The sequence below is a fragment of the Danio aesculapii genome, chromosome 20, assembly GCF_903798145.1.
Source record: "Danio aesculapii chromosome 20, fDanAes4.1, whole genome shotgun sequence".
NCBI classification, from domain to species: domain Eukaryota; kingdom Metazoa; phylum Chordata; class Actinopteri; order Cypriniformes; family Danionidae; genus Danio; species Danio aesculapii.
This window is the reverse complement of record NC_079454.1, coordinates 18,660,840-18,683,243: the sequence shown is the minus strand read 5'-3', so window position 1 is coordinate 18,683,243 and position 22,404 is coordinate 18,660,840. Positions and strand designations below refer to the sequence as shown.

Sequence of the window (22,404 nt, the reverse complement as noted above, 5' to 3'; positions counted from 1 at the left end):
AGTGATGGGTTGCAGCTGGAAGGGCATCTGCTGTGTAAAACATGTGCTGGATAAGTTGGCGATTCATTCAGCTGTGGCGACCCCTGACTAAAAAAGGGGAGTCGAAAAGAAAATGAATAAATGAATGTATATTGTAAAATCATTCCAGTACCAAATGTAAATAATGTTTGTAGTAATATATTTCACGAAATAATATTTTTTAAAGCAGCTTACTAACAAATCTAAATATTGTTATAGAAACATGTCAACAAAATGTAGGTTACCAAACAATAGCGCTGCCGTCGCACTGATCAGAAGATTAAATCACAACTTAATTCTCATGAATATTCAACGAGCCTCCTGTCCGTCATCGGTGGCCACGCCCAGTCTGCTCTGCTTCTCTTTAAAGCGACAGGAAGTGAGCGCGAGCTGAGCTCCAGCCCCACAGATTATAGGTGTTGTTCGGAGCGTTCGCTGTTAACGTTACATGGCCTTTTCGACGTCCGACTGCTTAAGTCTTTGAGAAAAGCAGCACATGCCCCGGTCGTCCGTAAGTAGAGCGCGTTGTTTGTTAATGTTAGTATGAATGGTAAGGTGGGGAACGGAGCGGCGGGCGGTGTGCTGGCCTGTATCGAGGGTCTGCCGCCGCTGCCCAAGAGCCTGAGCGGGCTGCTGAACTCCAGCGGCGGCTCGTGGAGGGACATGGAGAGGATGTACGTGAAGAAGACCATGATCCAGGACGATCTGAGCCGAGGCAGGAACAACGCAGACAATCTGCTGGCAAACAAGCCCGCGAACCTGGATGCCGCCCTGGCTTTGCTCAGGAAAGAGATGGTAAGGCTTGCAGAATATAAGCAACAGCTGTTCTCTCTTACTGCAGGCGTTCTGTTAACTTGTCAGTGCCTGTGTTTAAAAAGCCGAGTACTGAGATTCCCACCCAGACAGCAGGTTTGGACCGCACTGACGAGAATAGAACCTTTCTGAGAGTCTTTGAACAGAAATAAAAGTTCTCAGGGAACTTTGTAGTTTTCTAAATATTTAAACGCATCCAAAATGATCGACTCGAATGATCGGAACTAATCGGTGATGCTCAGAAATTATTTTGATGCAGTGTTCTTGGAAATGGTTTTATTTTTGTCGAATAATGATCGATTTATAACGTATTCGGAAGTTTTATTGATCTTTAACAACAATATTGTTTAACAAAAATTTATCTAATCTAAACAGCATATTATATGGGTATGTATAGTTTATACTAAAATTGTTGTTAAATATCAATAAAACATGTGAATACGTTACAAACGTTACGAATACGAACATTATTTGACAAATAAAACGGTTTTCCAAGAAGACCGATACAATTTCTGATTGTCACAGATTAGTTCCGATCATTCAAGTTGATCATTTTGTAACTATATTTACAAAAAATAATTTTATGCGGTGTTCTTGGAAATGGTTTTATTTTCGTCGAATAATGATCGGTTTGTAACGTATACGGAAGTTTTATTGGTATTTAACAACAATATTGTTTAATAAAAATTGATCAATCTGAATAGCATTGTGTGTATTTATAGTTTATACAAACTAGCCATTTATGTCCCAAATTTACATTTAAATCTTTCGAAAACACCAGAGATTGCCAAAATGTTATAAAATTGTATTTTGATTTGAGTGTTATCTTTAGAATATTCGCGACCTGGGAGTGACATCTAAAAAGGGATTATTTAAATAATTTAAACAAGCTATTAATGGCCAGAAATGTTTATTTCAGATATTTTGATCTAAACCATCCTCAAATGTTTAATTTGAACATTTGTGGTTTCCAATAATGTTTGATTTGATTCTTTGCTTCATACATTTGAAACTGAAAAATGCATGTTTAAATGACTTTGAAGCGATGTAATTTTTTGTTAATAAAACAATGTTTGTTTTGAGTATTGAGAATTAGCCTGCACTGTCCAAAATTATCAATTTAAACCAGTGACGGCCAAAAATGTTTTATAAAATTTGGGCATGGTTCTAAAATGTTTATTTGTTTTTAATCATGCCATTTCAAAGTATTTTTATTTGAGTGTTAGGGTTCGAACAAGCATAACTAAGGCAGTGTTGCCTAAAAGGGATACAATTAATGCTCAAAAATGTTTGCATCAAATATTGTGGTCTAGACCCTTATCTTTAACTGTTTTATTTAAACATTTATGCTTTACAACATTTATTTAATTATTTGGAAACTAGCTTGTGATGGCCAAAAATGTTTGTTTAAATGATTTTGACCTGATCATGGAAATTGTTTGACTTTAAAAGTGGTTTGTAGATTCAGAATAGTCAGTTATACCCCAAACAATCGATTTAAATGTTTTGAGAATGCCAATGATGATGTTTAATTGTTTTTAATATTGCTATCTCCAACTATTTTGATTAGACTTTAAAATTTGTAACTAGGCAGGGATGCCTGAAAAATTATTGATTTAATCATTTAAACATCCCATGTTTGTTTACAATATTTTAAACTTTTGTGGTTTCCAACAATGTTTGATTTGATTCTTTGGTTCATACATTTGGAACTAGCTATTCATCACTATTTCAATTAGGGATACACAATATATATCTCAAAATTATTGTTATCGTATATATGCTATTTACACATTGCAGAGATTTGTGATCAATTGCATTTTTTATGCATTGGTCGTTTCTGTAAATTTGACCAATCAGATGGGGCTGTGCTATCTTTAGCCCCACCTTCCCAGTAGTTTCTGTTCTGCTATTGGCCGAAGCGGCCTAATGGTGAACCCAGATCTAAAAATAAGCACTAATGGTGGGAGTCCAACAAGAGAGGAAAGTGACAACAGTCAGAACACAACTATCTGAATATCTGCCGAGGTTTTCACTCATTCAGTCTTTTAAAGACTAAATGTTTGCAAGTTTGTTTGTTTTTTTTGGTGTTTTTTTTTTTTTTTTCTTGATTAGATCTGAAAAATATCTTTTACGTTTATTGCAATATCATCATTACATAAATGGTTTAAAACATGGCTAATAAAAAACAAACTTTTTCTAGGTAAATGTTATATAATAAGAAATATCCTTATCGCAATACTCAACAATATTGCATATTTTTCCAGTATCATGCAGCCCTAATTTGAACACAAACGGATCCTTTTTAAAACATTTATAAATTCCATAAATTCCTGTCTTGACCCTAATATTATTATTGTTATTATTACTTGAGTATGTTGTAATATTACTGTAATTCCCAACAATGTTCACTTCAAATAGTATTATGAATGCTATCTTCATATATAAACAAATAAGGGACACTCTTATTTACCTGTGATACCCCAAAATGTTTGGTTTATAGTATTTTGAACGTGTAGTGATCCCATGAGTGTACAAAACTTTACATTTACTATCATCTAAACCAACTTACGACTGGGAAAAAGCTAATTTGTCAAAAAACAAGATTCACAGTTACTGATAAAATATTATTATTACTATTATAAAATATTACTACAATTCCATGCAGATTTTTACACATTTCAAGAAGTAATCTCATCTCCCCCAGTGTTCACAATGCACATTTAATCCCCTCAATTAAAATTGGACTAAACTTTGTTGTTCAATAGTTTGGAAAATATAAACCGATGTCTCAATATGCTGTTAACATTTTACATTCCTCGGAGTTTATATTTCAAGTTTTCACTGCAAAGGTCACATCCGTAATGCTGGAATTCCTGATTTACTTTGATTTAAAACCCCTTAAAGTGGAAAAAAAAATCATAATCAACAGTGTTTACAATTCAGTGTTTGGGCAGTCTGAGGGCATTTTTTAGCATTAGCCTATCTATATTCTAAAGCTAAAAAGTAAGGCACAAAATCTACACTATTTGACTACAAACTTTAAGTAGACTTAAGAGCAGATGTCTGGTATTGATTGTCTGTGCTCTCTGTAACATTGTGTGTGCGCAGGTGGGCTTGCGGCAGCAGGACATGTCTCTTCTTTGTCAGCTCTGGTCTCTTCACGAGTCCATCCAGGAGTATAAGGGCAGCTGTCAGGACCTCTCGGCTGTATCCAGTGTGGATGGACCATACGGCATGGAGAACGGCTATTTCGATGAAGACGAGGAATATTATACTGAATCCGCAATGACGCCAGCTGAAACGCCTGATGGAAATGATACATCCCCTAAGAACGGGACATCCAAGGACAGCTGGATACATGACTCCTTCCATATCACAATATAAACCACGACTTATTATTTTCTTTAATCAAAACAAGCTGTGCCATGATTTAGTTTGCTGCCGTTGTTTAGTTTTACAGCAGACTCTTTATATATAGGAAATATACATATTATTTATTCTATAATATACTACATATTATTTTCTTTGTTTGTTTTCCTGATTTAATCAACATTGGAAATTTTATAATCTTGTTTTTTCTTTTACGTAAGTGGAGAAGCGTATCATTTCATAATGTTTACAAAAAATCGTGTTTAAACGTACAGCTATGGGGGAAAAACAATGAAGAAGAGACTGCTTGATTTATCATTTATAGTTATTTGTTGTATTCCATAAATTACCAATGACATTTCTGGAATAATTTCAAAATAATTCCAAAGTAAAATTGAATTCCAAATAAAATTAATTTTAGCATTAAATTACAAAAAAAAAAAAAACATAATTCTGATCAACTCATAATCAATATTTTAACTTGAAATAAATCCTATCAGAAGTTTTTAGAATAAAGCCAATATGATCACATTTTACAATGAGGTTTCAGTAGTTAATGTAAGGTCATTTTATTTACTAACATGAACTAGGAAAGCAGAATGTTTATTACGCTATATAGTTAAAATCCCAAGTTCTGTTTAACATTAGTTAATGCACATGAGTTCAAAAGAATGGCTTTATTTTGATGAATTAACATGAACAAAGTTCAATAAATGCTGTAGGCAATGTATTGTTCATGGTTTTTCATGTTAGTAAATACATTAATATAATATTACAATAAGGTTTCATTGGTTAACCTTACCACAAATGTACTTGTGCTGTTGGGGATGTTTTCATTGACTCTGGGGGGATTTTTGAGTCTAAATTTGAGCCACAACATTCTCTGTTTTTCAGCAAATGGAATAATTTTTGGTGCCAAATCTTATTTTGACACACATTTTGAGAAAATTATTTGCAAATATTCAAAAACTCAACAATACTCTGGGCAACTCCAATTGCCCAGAAGAGGTACAATTTGTAATTTTTGCTATTGATTATCAGTTACAATGCTAAAAAGTTTAGTTTCTGACTTTTAAATGGAGTTATTTCGAGTATTGTGTGTGAGAGACCTTTGCGCACTTAACTTGATATGTCTGAGTATATCAAAATAAGCATCTCAGAACATAGTAGGTACATTTAAGCATAGACACTATGATCTGTAGAACTCAAATTAACTGTTTTGCACAGGCCTATCTAAAGGGTTAACCCTAACATGATGATCAACAGTACGAATGACAAATTGGACCTCTTCCCAATAGGGAAACCACCAGCAATCAAGAATGATTATTTAGAATCAAAGCTTTGCAATCAAAAAATGTGGTTATAATGGAAGTCAATGGGAGAAAAGCAGACACCAACATAATCTAAACAATACACAAATAAATCCATAGATACTAAGAACTTTCAAGTAGTCTCTTCATTATTTATTTCATTCCCCGTTGCTGTATGTTAACGAATTTAAAGACCTTAATTTAATGCTTCATCCTTTTAGATTTAGTCTTCTTGCTGAGCCGTTGCTCATTTGGGTGCTTGCAGAAAACAGGGTTTCGTTTGAATGGAATGTCTGAATTCTGAATATGCTGGAAGTGCTACCTAATCTTCGCTGAAATGTAATCCAGGGTATAATAACCAGCACAAAGAGGTTGTAACAGCATCACCAAAACAAAATCTCCATTTACTCAACGCATAAATCCTTACGAACATATCTAAATGCATTAATAACCAGCTGCAATCAGCACCATGACATTTCCTTCCCACCCCGTGTACAAAAAACCTGTGCTAGATCATGTATTGTAGTGTTTTATTTATTATTTACCTGTCATTGCTGCTCTGATTCAGTCTTCCTCTCAGTGCATCATGTCTCAGTTTTGCTCAAATGTCAAGTATTCATAATGTGAGCAAAATCCAAAAATAGTTTTTTGACAAGAACGTATGGATGTAGGTCCGACAAAACTTATCAGTGTATGCATATCATGAATGTTATCATAGCATGCTGTTTTATTATGTAAATGTGTATTATTTTGGGACGTTTTGGAGAATTGAACGCCTGGAATTCAAGATTTATGGATCCTCTAATTCTGTGATTTGAGAAGTCTTTAAGTGTATGAAAATTGTAATATCAGCAAGGAGAGAATCTTTTCTACCTCTTGTGTGTTTGATCCAGCCTGATCTCACGAGGAAACGTAACTATTTTAAATTAGTAGCTAATTCGTTAGCTTAATCCTTAAGCTAACGAAAAGTTTAATCCTATATGAAAATATAACATTTTTAAAAAGAAAGATGGAACCAAACGCCACCTCTAAACCCAATCATCATTGGGGGATAAGCAAATCGTACTAAATTGTACAAATAAGTTCATATGAATTAGCCACTAAATCGAATAGTTATGAAGTGCCTTGAGATTGCGTTGGCTTGATCTTAAAGGCGCAGCTCACCCAAAAATGATTTTCTCTAATTTACTCAAACGTTTGTGCAAAACTTATGAGGCTATGTGCATTTTGGAATATTGCATAAGAAATTCGTAAAGAAACGCCAAGATGCGCATAATTTTTGAAAATTTGTACTAAAAAACATGTATGCTCACAAATGAAAAAAAACAAACTTATTATACGGTAAGAAAAATGTGCATATTCTATGATAAAACACATTTATTGAATAAATGTCAGCATGCGCAGAAAAAAGGTAAACATTTCAATGTACCAATTTTTATGTGCACTTTGTAATATTGCATGAAAAATGTGTAAAGAAAATGGCAAGATGCGCATCATTTTTGAAAAATCTTTAAAAAAATGTATGTACACAATTAAGTAGGACAAACGTTTTTAAACGATAAGAAAAATTCGCAAATACACTTTTTGCGCATGAGATCATGCAATGATAAAAATGTTTGCGAAAAGATGGCAATACTGCACAAATCAGCAGACTATGTAGTAAATCATCTTAAATTTCATTCTGGTCATTCAATAGTTTCTCAGCCAAAGTCTGTCTTCAAAGTGGTTTAATATTTTTACGTCTTGAGCGTCTGCACTCCCAAAATCCACTGTACATTCGTCTTCTGAAACGCAAGTAATTTATTATACAAGAAAAGGTTACCAGGAAGTGACTATTTTGTACTTATTCGCAAATGTTTTACGCTGTATTTAAATTTTGTGCAAAGCCTAATTCGCATTTATGGATGGAAACATATCTATTTTGATAAATGCTAGCCATTGACTGCTTAGTAGTACATAAAAGATTAGAAATCAATGGCTACCATTCATTCAAAATGATGACAGAATTCGGTTTTTCGGGTGAACTGCCCCTTTCAGATGTTTTTCTCACACCAGCATATACAATCGAGTAGCTCTTTTTGTAAAAGTCCCGAATCGATTTGAACACTCTTACCATTTATATTCTTCCTGGGTCAAAACGTAACAATAATAAACAAATAAGGATCTTGTTATGCAACCAGCAAGACGGTGTAGGCGCTTTGACCAAAAGCAGCAGTGAATTTCACACATCGTGCCTTGATGCACCTCGGCTTCGAATCCTGGTGTTTCTGCCATCATTGGCGCTCTGTTATCGCGTTATTTTTAAATATACACCCAGCATCCTCGTGTATCCGTTTCAGTCCCTTTCATTAGGAATAAAGTTCCACCCTGAAAACATCTCATCACCGCCTCATTATCTGCTTTCCCGAGGTGGTTTATCGCTGTGATCCTGCTCGGAAAGTCCCGCTCGTTTTTTTCCGTAATGTGCGTAGACGTCGAGCGTTTTGATCTCTGTGGTTGGTTGTGAAATGATTTCTGCAGTTGTTTTGTACACAAAGAATGCTGATTTATTCAGTTTGATGGCTTTTGTGTGTTCAACTTTGATGTTTTTGGTCAGTCCAGGTTCTTGAATGTTTTTCCAGACGTGTTTAAAGTGAGAATAGTACAGATGATCCCATTTGTATGTCTTATTGTGTGTGTGTTAGCAAGGCAAAATAAATAATATAATGTATAGTTGTCTTGTTTTTTTTTTTTTTTTTTACTTCACTTTAATATTAATGTAAATTAGTTTTCCATTAACTGTCGCCATTTTCCAGTAGGCCAACTTTAGGCAAAATATTCGGTCACTATTTTAAAGTATATAATTCCTGCTATTAACGAAATATGATTAACTATGATTAAATATATAAGAAAATGTTTCGGGCTTGTAGTTGTCACGTAATATTTCACTTTGATGAGTTTATAAGACTTTTATTTTTCAGCCAGCCAGCTGCCTGCTTCCAGTGAACTGTCTTTCCATTACAAAATCCCCACGTTTATGATTTGATTTCTTTAAAAATAAGTGATCTTCACTGCCTAATAGATATTTGATAGAGAGTGGGTATCAGGCCAGACAAGAAGAACTGTATTAAATTCCATTTTCCCTGCCATCTCTTTAAAACATAGACATTTATTTTACCTCAGTATTTTGAATGGAGTTTCTGTGCTAGTCTGCTAATACTGATGGCGCTAGCAGTTATACGGTCAATCATCTTCTTTTACATTTGAACAAATGAATGATTAAGTTTATTGTATTTTAATTACATTACGATGTCGATGCTGTAAAAGGAACCTTATAAAATAGTCACATTAACCTTTCACTTGAAGTTTACCATCAAGAAACACTAACGCTTGTAGCCCATTCCATCATGTTTATTTTGCATTTTAATGCAATTCTGCCAATTATTACGCAGTTCACATCCAATATTGAATGAAAAATACAACCAATACTGTCAATTTCATCCATCAGCATTGTGGGATACAATTTTTCACTCATCCATTAAGTTTTTTATACTTCTCATTTGGCAATTTACTCTGTGTATGCAGAAACACACATACACTGCACAGCATGGATATTATGAAATTAGAACAGCACATTGAGACTTATTATTGATGCAGAAATATGCACAGCAAATAATGTTATGCATAAAATATAGAGTTGACCTACATAGCTAAAACAGGCAGCATACAAGAGCTCACTGCATGAAATTGTGTTTCCGCATTAAACTAAATTTGACAAATCAGATGTTCCAATACAATATAAATACACACATTAATATTTTAAAAATGGCAAAATTCTCATTTCATTCCAAAGGTATTTCCTTGATTCTACTTGCTAAATTAGTCAGCATGATTTTTTTATATTATTTTAATATTCTCTCATAATAAAAAAAGATTAATGTTCATCTTTACATCTCTTTCCTTATTGGTGTTCACTGAGGGCAGGACAACCTGTCACATATGATACTGGCCAATAGTAAACCAGTAAGACTTTTAGTTTGCTATACTTAATTTGCCTCCACATGGAACAGAACTCAGACCAGTTGAGCACTGTTAAAGCACTGTTGAGCACTTGCGCTGCAAGTCGGCAGCTGTCCGCGACGCCCAGCCATGACTCAGGACACACTCAGTATAGAGTCCCTGTCAATATACTGGGGTATTAGGACCCACACAAACCGCAGGTTGAGCACCCCTGGTAAAGTCTAGATCGGATACGCAGCCAACCGGAAGTGCGATTTGCACAATAATATAGCATTTTTTAATGACACTGTATAACAATAATTAATATTTTTACAGTACTGTGATGGTTGGGTTTAGGGTTGGGGTGGGGGTAGATGTTAATAAAATACAACAAATGAGAAATTTAATAAATAATATGAATAATTCTCGTTAACTTCCGGCCACAACCATTTCCAATCTAGCAACAACCAGCGCCCCCTATTGGCCTTGTTAACAGCACCACACCAAGATCACAAACAATATAACAAATAAATCACACCATAATCTTCTAGAATACTATGTAACTTACAAAAAAAAAAACGTAGAGCTCATGAACGAACACAATTAAATACAAACACCAAACAAATAAGATAACATTACACTTCAAATCATCCAAAACCAATAACAAACATACCTCATTAGCTGGTTACAGAAGGGAGAAACTCAAGAAAGCATAAGCCTTAACATTCACTTAGCTTCTTGAATGCTTTTTATTAACAAGAACCAGCATGTACAGTTTTCTTATACAATAAAATCACTTTACATTTCTTAACAAGAATTAAATAAGTGAGAGAAAAAAAAATGAAATTAAAGAAGAGAAGAAAAAAACACACAGAGAGGGTACATAATTATCAAATTACATACAAATATTTTACACACATTTTCCAATTTTAGTTATTAATGCACTTTTACTACAGGAATCACATATATACAAACATTTTTATGTAAAAAGGTTAAAGGAGGAGAATATATTAATTGTTCTACTTGCTTTTCTATTTTTAGACTTGGAAATCACTTTTATACACTTTGAATCTCTTTTTCCAGCACCATTAAGTGGGTTTGCTTTTGGCAAACTTGGATGTATGTATGTGAAATTTACATAACAATAAAATAAAGTTTATAATAAAACCAGCATCTTTTAAACAGCGATCCTTAACATAATACCCCAAAATCACGTTAATAAGATAAGAAATATGACTTTAAAGTATTATAAGCAATAAAAGCTTCAACATTAATCAAAAAAGTCGAGTATATTGGCAAGACCAAAATAAATGTGAAATAGTTTCATCAAAGCTTTCACAAAAACAGCATTCTAACTCAATATCAATTTAAAATTTGTGAAGAAATAATTTTTTATGATAAACTCTATGAGGTAATTTAAATGATATTTCTTTAGCCTTATTTGTAATAAAAAAATTGAAATAATGACCAAACTTGAGTCCAGTTTATATTATTAAAGATATGGGGTATATGCTAAAGCATGCTAATATGACTTTTAATTTGCCAGTAACCTGGGTTAATTGTTCTGCTGAAGTGTATGCCAATGCAAATTCGGCACGTTTAAGGTCTGTTTTCTTTAAAAATCAGCGATCTCCACTGGCTGAGTGATATCCGATATAAAGTGGGTCTCAGATTGTACAAGAAGCACTGCATTAAATGACATTTTCCTCCGCCACGTCTTTATAATATGAGCATTTATTTTACCCCAGTATATTCAATGGAGCTTCTGCGCTAGCCTGCCTATTCTGACAGGCGCGTGCGAGCAAACGGCTTTTTGTCTCGTTTCACGCTTGAGCAATTGAATGAATGCCAAAGTCTATTTAACTGATTGTATTTTAATTACTTTACAACATCGATGCTGTAAAAGGAACCGTATAAAATGGAAAAAAACTCACAATAACAGGTCACCGGAAGTTTATCAGTATGGGAACAACACTAGTTCGGCATATACCCTATTGTTCCAGTAAAAAATTACTGAATGCTAGCGGTGCTACTGTGTGTAATGTTTGCCTGCTCATAGTGGTGCATCATTTTTATGGTTCCCCATGCAAACATCTCCACTTTAATTAGTTCCGCTAAGTAAAAGTGACATACAATTTTTAAAAACATGGCATATGCTATATGGTCATTGATAAGTCAAGAGCAAAACACTGTATTCTAACTACATGTGACATGACAAGATTGCAGCTTTCTGCACCAAATATGACGCAACACGACTCGGCAGAAGCATTTAAGTACCAGTCATTCATTTAAATACCAGCCACTGCACTCCAGATAAAATGGCAATGGTTATAATCTAATTAATACATCAAATCTATTTAACAATATTAAAAGTAATTGGACTGAGTGTATGACGTTGTTGTTTCGTTTTTAAACTGTTTGCTAGTTAGTTTTCAAGATCTGAGATGAACTGCTGCTTTCATTAGTTTGGCAATAAAAAAAACAAACGTAAAAAGGTTCAAACTCACAGCATTTAACACTGAATAAAGCACATAATCAGTGCATGAGGTGAGTATTGTCATAGTAGTAGTATATGCTGTTGTTTTGCTGCTACATTGCAGAAATAGAAATGGTTGTTACAGATGGTTAGGACTGAAACTCTTTTTAACATGAAATAGATGATGTGTGTAGTTATGACATGGTGTAAGTCACAATCTTGGATCCGGCCCATTTCCAGAGCATATAGTTGTTATGATCATTGATGAGTCAAGATTTCTGCAAAGAACACAGTGACCTTCTTGGTCCTGCACTTTCTGTATTACAGACATGTATCATTCTCAAGTCCTATAATGTCCATCCTGCAGCTCTTTCCAAGACATTTGACCAGAGGAGAAGTGATCGCACCCAGCTGAGCCCAGTTTCTCCCAAAGTTTGTTCTTCACTTTCGTCAATTAGGGATACTTTGGTTTCTTTGCTTCCTTACTGTCACATCATGCTTGGTTATGACTGGTGTGCATCGATGGAGCTGCTCTTCAGTAGATCAGTGACATTTAAATGTTGGACATTGTTGCTGTTGGACAACATAATGTACCTTTGAGGCTTTTTTAGTCAGGAATGTAGTTGTTTAGATTGCAACTATGTACTTTATTTATAAGGATAGTGCCTATTTTTAAATATTAATAATTTTGGAGCATTGGATTCAGTGCAATCAGCTGCCATCAGCCATGAGAAGACCAAAGAAAGTGATAGTCAATCTCTCTCTCTTTTGTATTTTGTAGAGCTGTAATTATACCAAAGAAACTGCTAGTGTTTGCTTTGCTCTGGCTTTTTCGGGGTTAATTATTGTGATCTCCCTATTGCAACAGATAAAATACTCTGTAGACTGATGGCATTTCATGCCGTTTAGCCTTATAATCTTAAAATGTGAGCAAAAATCACTTGTTTTGTCATCATTTTTAATATTATTCTAGAGAATCATTCAAATATTAGTAAAATTAAAGTGACATTTGTGAAGTAGTAATGGTTTCTGCTGTTCTGACATCAGCTGCAGATGTGATTGAGTGGCGGAAGAAAGTAGTTCCTCGTATTTTTAGATTCTGCATGTTTGATTTTCATTTTTATATACACAATTACACCATCGAACTGTTGTATAAATGCAATATCACACTCGTAGCAGTGCGATATGGCTGTATATCAGCACTGGTGGGGGGCACTAAGGCACTCGACCTGTGGGCTTGAGTCAATGCATGCCTCCCACCAGTGCCGATATACAGTACAGCCATATCGCACTGCTATGAGTGTGATATTGCATTTATACAACAGTTTGACGGCATAATCGTGTATATATAAAGTGTGATATTGCTCATACATCTTTGTTAAGCTGCTTTAATACTATCTACACTTAAAAAGCACTATAGAAATCAAGATGAATTCTCTCTAAAAAAAGAAGCCAGGTTATTTCAACCCATTTTTGGGTATAAAAAAAACTAACCCAAATGCTGGGTACATTTTTTAAATTAAATGAATAGGACCAAATTTAACCCAATGTTTGGGTTAGTTCCTGGCCTGTCACAATAATCAATATAGCGACTTGTCGTGCAACACTTTGAGATGACCTCAATCATTTTTGGTGATGCAATATATATATTTACAAATTCACAAATAACGTTAAAGCCATTTTACAAAGACAATAACATTCTACGTCACCGCTGTCAACATTTGTAATTCGATAGTTAAAGGGCACCTATGGTGAATAGTCTACTTTTCAAGCTATTTGGACAGACATATGTGCATGTATGGTGTATAGACCGTCATATTGGGGTGATATAAACACACCCAGTCCTTTTTTTTTCAAATTTAACAACATAAAAAGGTGGACCAATTGGAGAGGTTTTTAGATCGACTGCAACTTTAGGAGTGCGGTTCCCCTGCCCACCGAATTGATTGACAGCTGCAGGTATTAACATGTCCCGGTAGTCACGTATAATCATATCAACAAGACCAGACGTGTGCAAAGCAACCGGGAATAAAAGGTTTGTTCAGTTCGCTAGGTTCATCAATCATCATCAAATGTGATCAAGAGTGAGTTTTACAAGTTTAAAATGTTTTAAAACAGAGCATGTGTGTAAAGAATTACAGCGATTCACTTCAGCTTCACTTCATCAGCACAGCCGCGTGTCAGAACAATTATAAAGGAAGACACTTTAATCCCAGTTTGTGGACGTTAAATTAGGTTTATTTTGTACATTAACATAAGAGATATCCATACAGCAGTGGAGATTAACCTGTATCCTGTCACATTTGCGTGCAAAAAGAGTGCAAAGCTAAACGGGCGCTCTGTCTGTCTGTCTGTCTGTCTGTCTGTCTGTCTGCGTGCGTGAACTTTGTGTGACTCATCAATGCAACTGCACAACAAATACTCATTGGTAAAGTCCTTACTGTAGTATTTCTCATAAATGCTAAGTGAGATCAGCTTCCTTTAAGTCTGTCTGTTGTCTGAGGCAGCCGAGGGAGGATATTAAGGCACGCAGAAAGCCAGGTAGAAACGGTGGGCGGGGAGGACTAGCCTTAAAGGAGCAATACACCAAAACCACCACCCAGTGCAAAAATTTATAAATAGGAATTTAATAAAAGGTATAATAAAAAAATCTGATGGGTGTTTTGAGCTGAAACTTTACAGACACATTCTGGAGACGCAAAAAACTTATATTAAATCTGAAAAAAGGGCTAACCTAAGTGCCCTTTAACTAATAGAACATTTAATAGTAGGCTCTATATATATATATATATATATATATATATATATATATATATATATATATATATATATATATATATAATAGGACATTTATCTTTTTAACATCAAATTATACACTCACCGGCCACTTTATTTTACTTAATTCTTCGTGGCATAGATTCAACAAGGTACTGGAAATATTCCTCAGAGATTTTGGTCCATATTGACGACATAATTGCATCACACAGTTGCTGCAGATTTGACGGCTGCACATTAAAGATGCGAATCTCCTGTCCACCACATCCCAAAGATGCTCTATTAAATTGAGATCTGGTGACTGTGGAGGCCATTTGAGAACAGTGAACTCATTGTCATGTTCACTCAGGTGGCATTGACATGATGCTCAGTTGGTACTAATGGGCCCAAAGTGTGCCAAGACAATATCCCCCACAACATTACACCACCACCAGCAGCCTGAACCACTGATACAAGGCAGGTTAGAGCCATGCTTTCATGTTGCTAACGCTAAATTCTGACCCTACCATCTGAATGTCGCAGCAAAAATCAAGACTCATCAGACCTGGCAATGTTTTTCCAATCTTCTATTGTCCAATTTTGGTAAGTCTGTGCGAATTGTTTCCTCAGTTTCCTGTTCTTAGCTAACAGGAGTGGCACCCAGTGTGGTCTTCTGCTGTTGTAGCCCATCCGCTTCAAGGTTGGACGTGTTGTGTGTTCAGAGATACTCTTCTGCATACCTCGGTTGTATCGAGTGGTTATTTGAGTTACTGTTGCCTTTCTATCAGCTCAAACCAGTCTGGCCATTCTCCTCTGACCTCTGGCATCAACAAGGCATTTGTACCCACAGAACTGCCGCTCACTGGATATTTTCTCTTTTTCACACTATTCTCTGTAAACCCTACAGATGGTTGTGTGTGAAAATCCTAGTAGATAAGCAGTTTCTGAAATACTCAGACCAGCCCGTCTGAAACCAAGAACCATGCCACATTCAAAGTCACTTAGATCACCTTTCTTCCCCATTCTGATGCTCGCTTTGAACTGCAGCAGATCGTCTTGACCATGTCTACATGCCTAAATGCATTGAGTTGCTGCCATGTGATAGGCTGATTAGAAATTTGTGTTAACAAGCAGTTGGACAGGTTCAATTCAATTCAATTCACCTTTATTTGTATAGCGCTTATACAATGTAGATTGTGTCAAAGCAGCTTCACATAAAAGGTCACAGTAAATAGGAACAGTGTAGTTAAGTTTGTAGTGTTTAAGTTCAGTTCAGTTTAGCTCAGTTCAGTGTGGTTTAATAATCACTACTGAGAGTCCAAATATTGAAGAGCAAATCCAACGATGCGCAGCTCTACAGATCCTGAACCATGCAAGCCAGTGGCGACAGCGGAGAGGGAAAAAAAAACTTCACTAAAGGCGGAAGTGAAGAAAAAAAACCTTGAGAGAAACCAGGCTCAGTTGGGCACGACCATTTTAATTTCTCCGCTGGCCAAACGTCTTGTGCAGAGCTGCAGTCTCAGTGGCGGAGGCTGGAAGCTGGGCGAAGACTCGTCTGTCTCTGGAGCGTCATAGGAAACAGTCTCATGTTCTCCACTCACAGGTCTACCTAATAAAGTGGCCGGTGAGTGTAGAATCTAAATAGCCTTAAGAATGCTAAGTATTTGAAAGTGTTTATGGCTATTGGCATTGTTATGCTGTTATGTAATCGTTATATATTCAGTGGCATGAAATGATCTCAAAATGACAATTTTATCACTTATTGCAACCATTTCTGTGACAATATTTCGCACAACAAACAAATCCTTATCGTAACAGGCCTAGTTAGTTCATATTTTACCCAATTAGTGTTTAAATAACCCAGAGTGTTAAAAGATGAATTGAATTGTCAGGTGTTTGAAATCTCAATGCCCTCTATACTTCTCGCTAACTGAATATCGCTGTTTGAACAGCGTCCAGCACTAATAGGCATATTGCTATTCTCAAGAACCCTCAGTGCTTGCCCTGATCTGGCATGAGCAAACTGACAATAGGATTAAAAGTCACAAGATCTTGCACATATTGAGGGGAAACAAGAGTGTGAGCGTTTCAGCTGCAGCTTCAGGCCAGTGATGATATGATTACATTCACTGTGCTTTCTTTAACTGGATATCTCAGCTCATCTAATAGATATTCAGGTCAATACTGATACAGTCATGCCAAAGAAAGTCTAGAGTATATGTCAGTGTTTCCATATGAGGGTGTTTTATTGCCATGCGCTAAATCGCTAGATCTCAATCCACACCTCTGAGTTTGGGCCCGAGCACCTGTTCAGGAGATTGAGTCGGATTATTGTAATCTTTATAGAATGTGTCCGTGTCACGTTGACCAGGGATTTTCCAGCCTCCAAATGCAACATAGGAAAGATCTGCTGGCCATGCGACAGAGAACGTGGTAAAGCAGGGATTGGGGTTGCTATTACACTGTAAAAAGTGATTATTTACTTTAAAAAAGCGAGTAAACCCGTTACCCTAAAAGTGATAAGTTGGCTTTACTTTAATAAGTGAGTAACTTGGTTGTAACTTGGAATATGCACATAGCTTTAATTTAACAGGTGACAGGTTCACTCACTTTTTAAAGTCAATTAATTGTTCTAAAAGCAACAGGTTTACTTACTTTAACCCTTGTGCACTGTTCAAATTTACTACCTCTTTGTTATGTTAGAGATGAATACATTTACTGATTTAAACTGTTGTAAAATGCATCAGATATATATATAAATTAGAGTAAATTAGGACGATTCTAAGGGCACATATGTTTAGGAGGCCCCCAGAGACATTGTCAAGGGGCCGCTCCTACAACGCCCCTCCAAAACGCGATCTTTCCCTCAACTCCGCCAAACAAGCCTATCTGGTGGTGGTGCCAACTGATGATCAACAGTAAAAATGACAAATTTGACCTCTTCCCAACAGGGAAATCTACCAATAATTAAAAATGCATGATTATTTGGTGTCAGGGTTTTGCAATCAAAAAAATGTGGCTATAATGGAAGTCAACTGGGCAAAAACAGCCACCAACACTGAGAATCGATCAACAACAGTCCATCAAAGGCAATGTTCTTCCACATGTTTAAGACCTTGACATCATTTCTGAATTTGGCAATTAAGGAGTTAAAATCCTGTAATTTTCTGAGCAATTTAGTAGTTTTAGTTTTAATAGTTAACAGATTAATGAAATAAATATTTATCTGATGCATTTTTGCAGCAGTTTAATTCAGTGGATGTTTTCATCCCGAACATAACAAAAGGGTAGTACACTCTCAGAAATAAAAGGTACGCGAGCTGTCACTGGGGTGGTACCTTTTCGAAAGGTAAATTTGTACCTACAAGGCCATATTAATACCTCAAGGGTACATATTAGTACCTAAAAAGTCCAAATATTTTCCTCTTAAAATGTTTAGGTACTAATATATACTTTTGAGGTACCAATATGGACCCTTAAAATACAAATGTGTACCTTTTGAAAAGTTACCACCCCAGTAACAGCTCGTGTACCTTCATTTTGAAGAGTGTACATTTGCACAGAGTGTATCGTTGAGTTTTTTTAAATTCAAAGCATTTTCACAAAATATGTCAAAATAAGGTTTGTCACCAACAATCATTCTGTTAGCTGAAACACAGAAAAAGTTATGGCCAAATTAAGACTCAAAATCATCCCAGAGTGGATGAAAACATTACCAACAGTACATAAAGGGTTAAGTAAAGTCAACTATTTATTTTAAAAGAAACAGGTTTACTCACTTTTTTAGGTAAAGTCAACTCATTATTTTAAATGCAGTGCACATTTCACCTCCACCTTTGCTAAATTCTTCTCAGACATTTAGCCACACATTTTCAGTCACAGTCATACAGTAAATATACACCTGGTGCGGTGGAATTGAAATAAATGATTCAATTCTATCTAATGATAAAAATAATGTGAAAGAAAAGACAGCCATAAAGTGAAAGTTCATATTTTTGTCATCATCAGATTGTTGTGACTGAACACAGGTCAGTGTGGAATGTTTACAAGTCGAAACAAGTTGGGTGAATGCTCATGAGCATTTATTGTGCTTCATTACAGTATGTAAGTCTGAAGGATCTCTTTGAGTCCGTTTCACAGTTTAGAATTGTTTTTAAGTGAAATGGCATCCAAGTCCTGAAATCGAATTATCCAATAAGTATATAATGGAAGATTGCGCTCCACTCAGAATTGACATGAATTGCGCAAAGTCATTCTTTGAATACCTGAATTGTTTTTCAGATGTTGTTTGGGTGTTAAGCAGAAAAAAATAAATAAAAAAAATCAACAGCATTTTTAGTAGTGAGCTAGAAAAGAAGTTAGAAAAGTTTAAGTGATGCTACAGTCAGTTGCACTGGTTTTAAAATTGGTTAAGGCATTGTTCTATTCATAAATGCTAATTGGTAGTATTAATTCCTATAAAGTGTTATTATTGTCAATTTATAAAGCTACCAGTAGTGGACATAACTCATTCTTCCACTGTTGGCTCATTTTGAGTCAGATTTGTAAACCATATCATTTGAATTACTGAATCATTAACTGGTAAACAGTTCTGACTGGATAATTTACTGAATACTCACTGTCTGGATGAATTGAATAAGTCAATCATTAACTGAATACTCGCTGACTTGATTATTTGAATAAGTGAATCATTAACTGAATACTCACTGACTGGATTATTTGTATAAGTGAATCATTAACTGAATACTCACTCTGACTGGATTATTTGAATAAGTCAATCATTAACTGAATACTCACTGACTGGATTATTTGAATAAGTGAATCATTAACCGAATACTCTCTGACTGGATTATTTGAATAAGTGAATCATTAACTGAATACTCACTGACTGGATTATTTGTATAAGTGAATCATTAACTGAATACTCACTCTGACTGGATTATTTGAATAAGTGAATCATTAACCGAATACTCTCTGACTGGATTATTTCAATAAGTGAGTCATTAATTGAATACTCCCTGACTGGATTATTTGAATAAGTGAATCATTAACTGAATACTCCCTGACTTGATTATTTGAATAAGTGAATAATTAACCGAATACTCACTCTGACTGGATTATTTCAATAAGTGAGTCATTAATTGAATACTCCCTGACTGGATAATTTGAATAAGTGAATCATTAACTGAATACTCACTGACTGGATTATTTGTATAAGTGAATCATTAACTGAATACCCACTCTGACTGGATTATTTGAATAAGTGAATCATTAACTGAATACTCACTGACTGGATTATTTGAATAAGTGAATCATTAACTGAATACTCACTGACTGGATTATTTGAATAAGTGAATCATTAACTGAATACTCACTCTGACTGGATTATTTGAATAAGTGAATCATTAACTGAATACTCACTGTCTGGATTATTTCAATAAGTGAATCATTAACTGAATACTCACTCTGACTGGATTATTTCAATAAGTGAATCATTAACTGAATACTCCCTGACTTGATTATTTGAATAAGTGAATCATTAACCGAATACTCACTCTGACTGGATAATTTCAATAAATGAGTCATTAACTGAATACTCACTGACTGGATTATTTGTATAAGTGAATCATTAACTGAATACTCACTCTGACTGGATTATTTGAATAAGTCAATCATTAACTGAATACTCACTGACTGGATTATTTGAATAAGTGAATCATTAACCGAATACTCACTCTGACTGGATTATTTCAATAAGTGAGTCATTAATTGAATACTCCCTGACTGGATTATTTGAATAAGTAAATCATTAACTGAATACTCACTGACTGGATTATTTGAATAAGTGAATCATTAACCGAATACTCACTCTAACTGGATTATTTCAATAAGTGAGTCATTAATTGAATACTCCCTGACTGGATTATTTGAATAAGTAAATCATTAACTGAATACTCACTGACTGGATTATTTGAATAAGTGAATCATTAACTGAAACTCACTGACTGGATTATTTGAATAAGTGAATCATTAACTGAATACTCACTCTGACTGGATTATTTGAATAAGTGAATCATTAACTGAATACTCACTGTCTGGATTATTTCAATAAGTGAATCATTAACTGAATACTCACTCTGACTGGATTATTTCAATAAGTGAATCATTAACTGAATACTCCCTGACTTGATTATTTGAATAAGTGAATCATTAACCGAATACTCATTCTGACTGGATAATTTCAATAAATGAGTCATTAACTGAATACTCCCTGACTTGATTATTTCAATAAATTAGTCATTAACTGAATACTCACTGACTGGATTATTTGAATAAGTGAATCATTAACTAAATACTCACTCTTGACTGGATTATTTGAATAAGTGAATCATTAACCGAATACTCACTGACTGGGTTATTTGAATAAGTGAATCATTAACTGAATACTCACTGACTGGATAATTTGAATAAGTGAATCATTAACTGAATATTCACTGACTGGATAATTTGAATAAGTGAATCATTAACTGAATACTCACTGACTGGATTATTTGAATAAGTGAATCATTAACTGAAACTCACTGACTGTATTATTTGTATAAGTGAATCATTACCTGAATACTCACTGACTGGATTATTTGTATAAATCAATCATTAACTGAATACTCACTGACTGGATTATTTGAATAAGTGAAACCTTAACTGAATACTCACTGAGTGGATTATTTGAATAAGTAAATCATTAACCGAATAATCACTGACTGGATTATTTGAATAAGTGAATCATTTACTGAATACTCACTCAGACTTTGAATCAGTAAATCAATAACTGGAGAATCACTCATACTAGATTATTTGAGTCAGTGAATCATTTACTGGATACTCACTGACTGGATCATTTGAGCCAGTGTATCATTAACTGAATACTCACTCAGACTGGATCATTTGAATCAGTGAATCATTAACTGAATACTCACTGACTGGATCATTTGAATCAGTGAATTATTAATTGGAGACTAGCTCTAACTGGATAATTTGAATCAGTGAATTATTACCTGAAAAATCATTCAGACTGGAATATTTGAATCAGTGAATTGTTAACTGGATACACATTTTGAATGGAGCATTTGAATCAGTGAATCATTAACTGGAGTCAGTTTGTTGATTTTTATGTAGTAACCATAAGTTATTATGCTTTGGACATGGTAAAGTATACATGAAAAAACCCACCAATAAAATACAAACTCCACAATAAAGCACAAATATTTTAAGAATATCCTCGAGTACTTTAAGAAATTAAAAATGCTTAATTACACTCTACTTTCTCAACAAGCTCTGAAGTCTAGCCTAGCTTTAAAGGGGGATGTGGAAAGGGCAAAGGTCAGCTCAAACATGACTGTGTGTTTGTAGAGAGACTTTAAAATAAAAATGTAGAATGCAAATAATGCATTTAGAACAAATATATTTCTCAGAGATGGTTTGCGGTTGGAAGGGCATCCGTTGTGTAAAAGATATGCTGGATAAGTTGACGGTTCATTCCGCTGTGGCACCCCAGATTAATAAAAGGGACTAAGCAGAAAAGAAAATGAATGAATTAATATATATATATATATATATATATATATATATATATATATATATATATATATATATATATATATATATATATATATATATATATAT

General features: G+C 34.7%; 1 protein-coding gene across 1 annotated transcript; it reads left to right on the top strand.

The window, feature by feature from the left end:
* Positions 1-399: 399 nt before the first annotated feature.
* fam89a (family with sequence similarity 89 member A) lies at positions 400-5,188 on the top strand. Its single transcript, XM_056481380.1, has 2 exons — positions 400-813; positions 3,943-5,188. The coding sequence occupies exons 1-2, from the start codon at positions 562-564 to the stop codon at positions 4,216-4,218; spliced, it is 528 nt and encodes a 175-aa protein (XP_056337355.1). The 5' UTR covers positions 400-561; the 3' UTR covers positions 4,219-5,188.
* The last annotated feature ends 17,216 nt before the right edge of the window (positions 5,189-22,404 follow it).

Excerpts from the sequence above, each read along its gene's own strand:
- fam89a (XM_056481380.1), top strand. The coding sequence starts at position 562 with ATGAATGGTAAGGTGGGGAACGGAGCGGCGGGCGGTGTGCTGGCCTGT. Across the intron at positions 814-3,942 it reads CTTTGCTCAGGAAAGAGATG|GTGGGCTTGCGGCAGCAGGA; the intron begins GTAAGGCTTGCA and ends GTGTGTGCGCAG.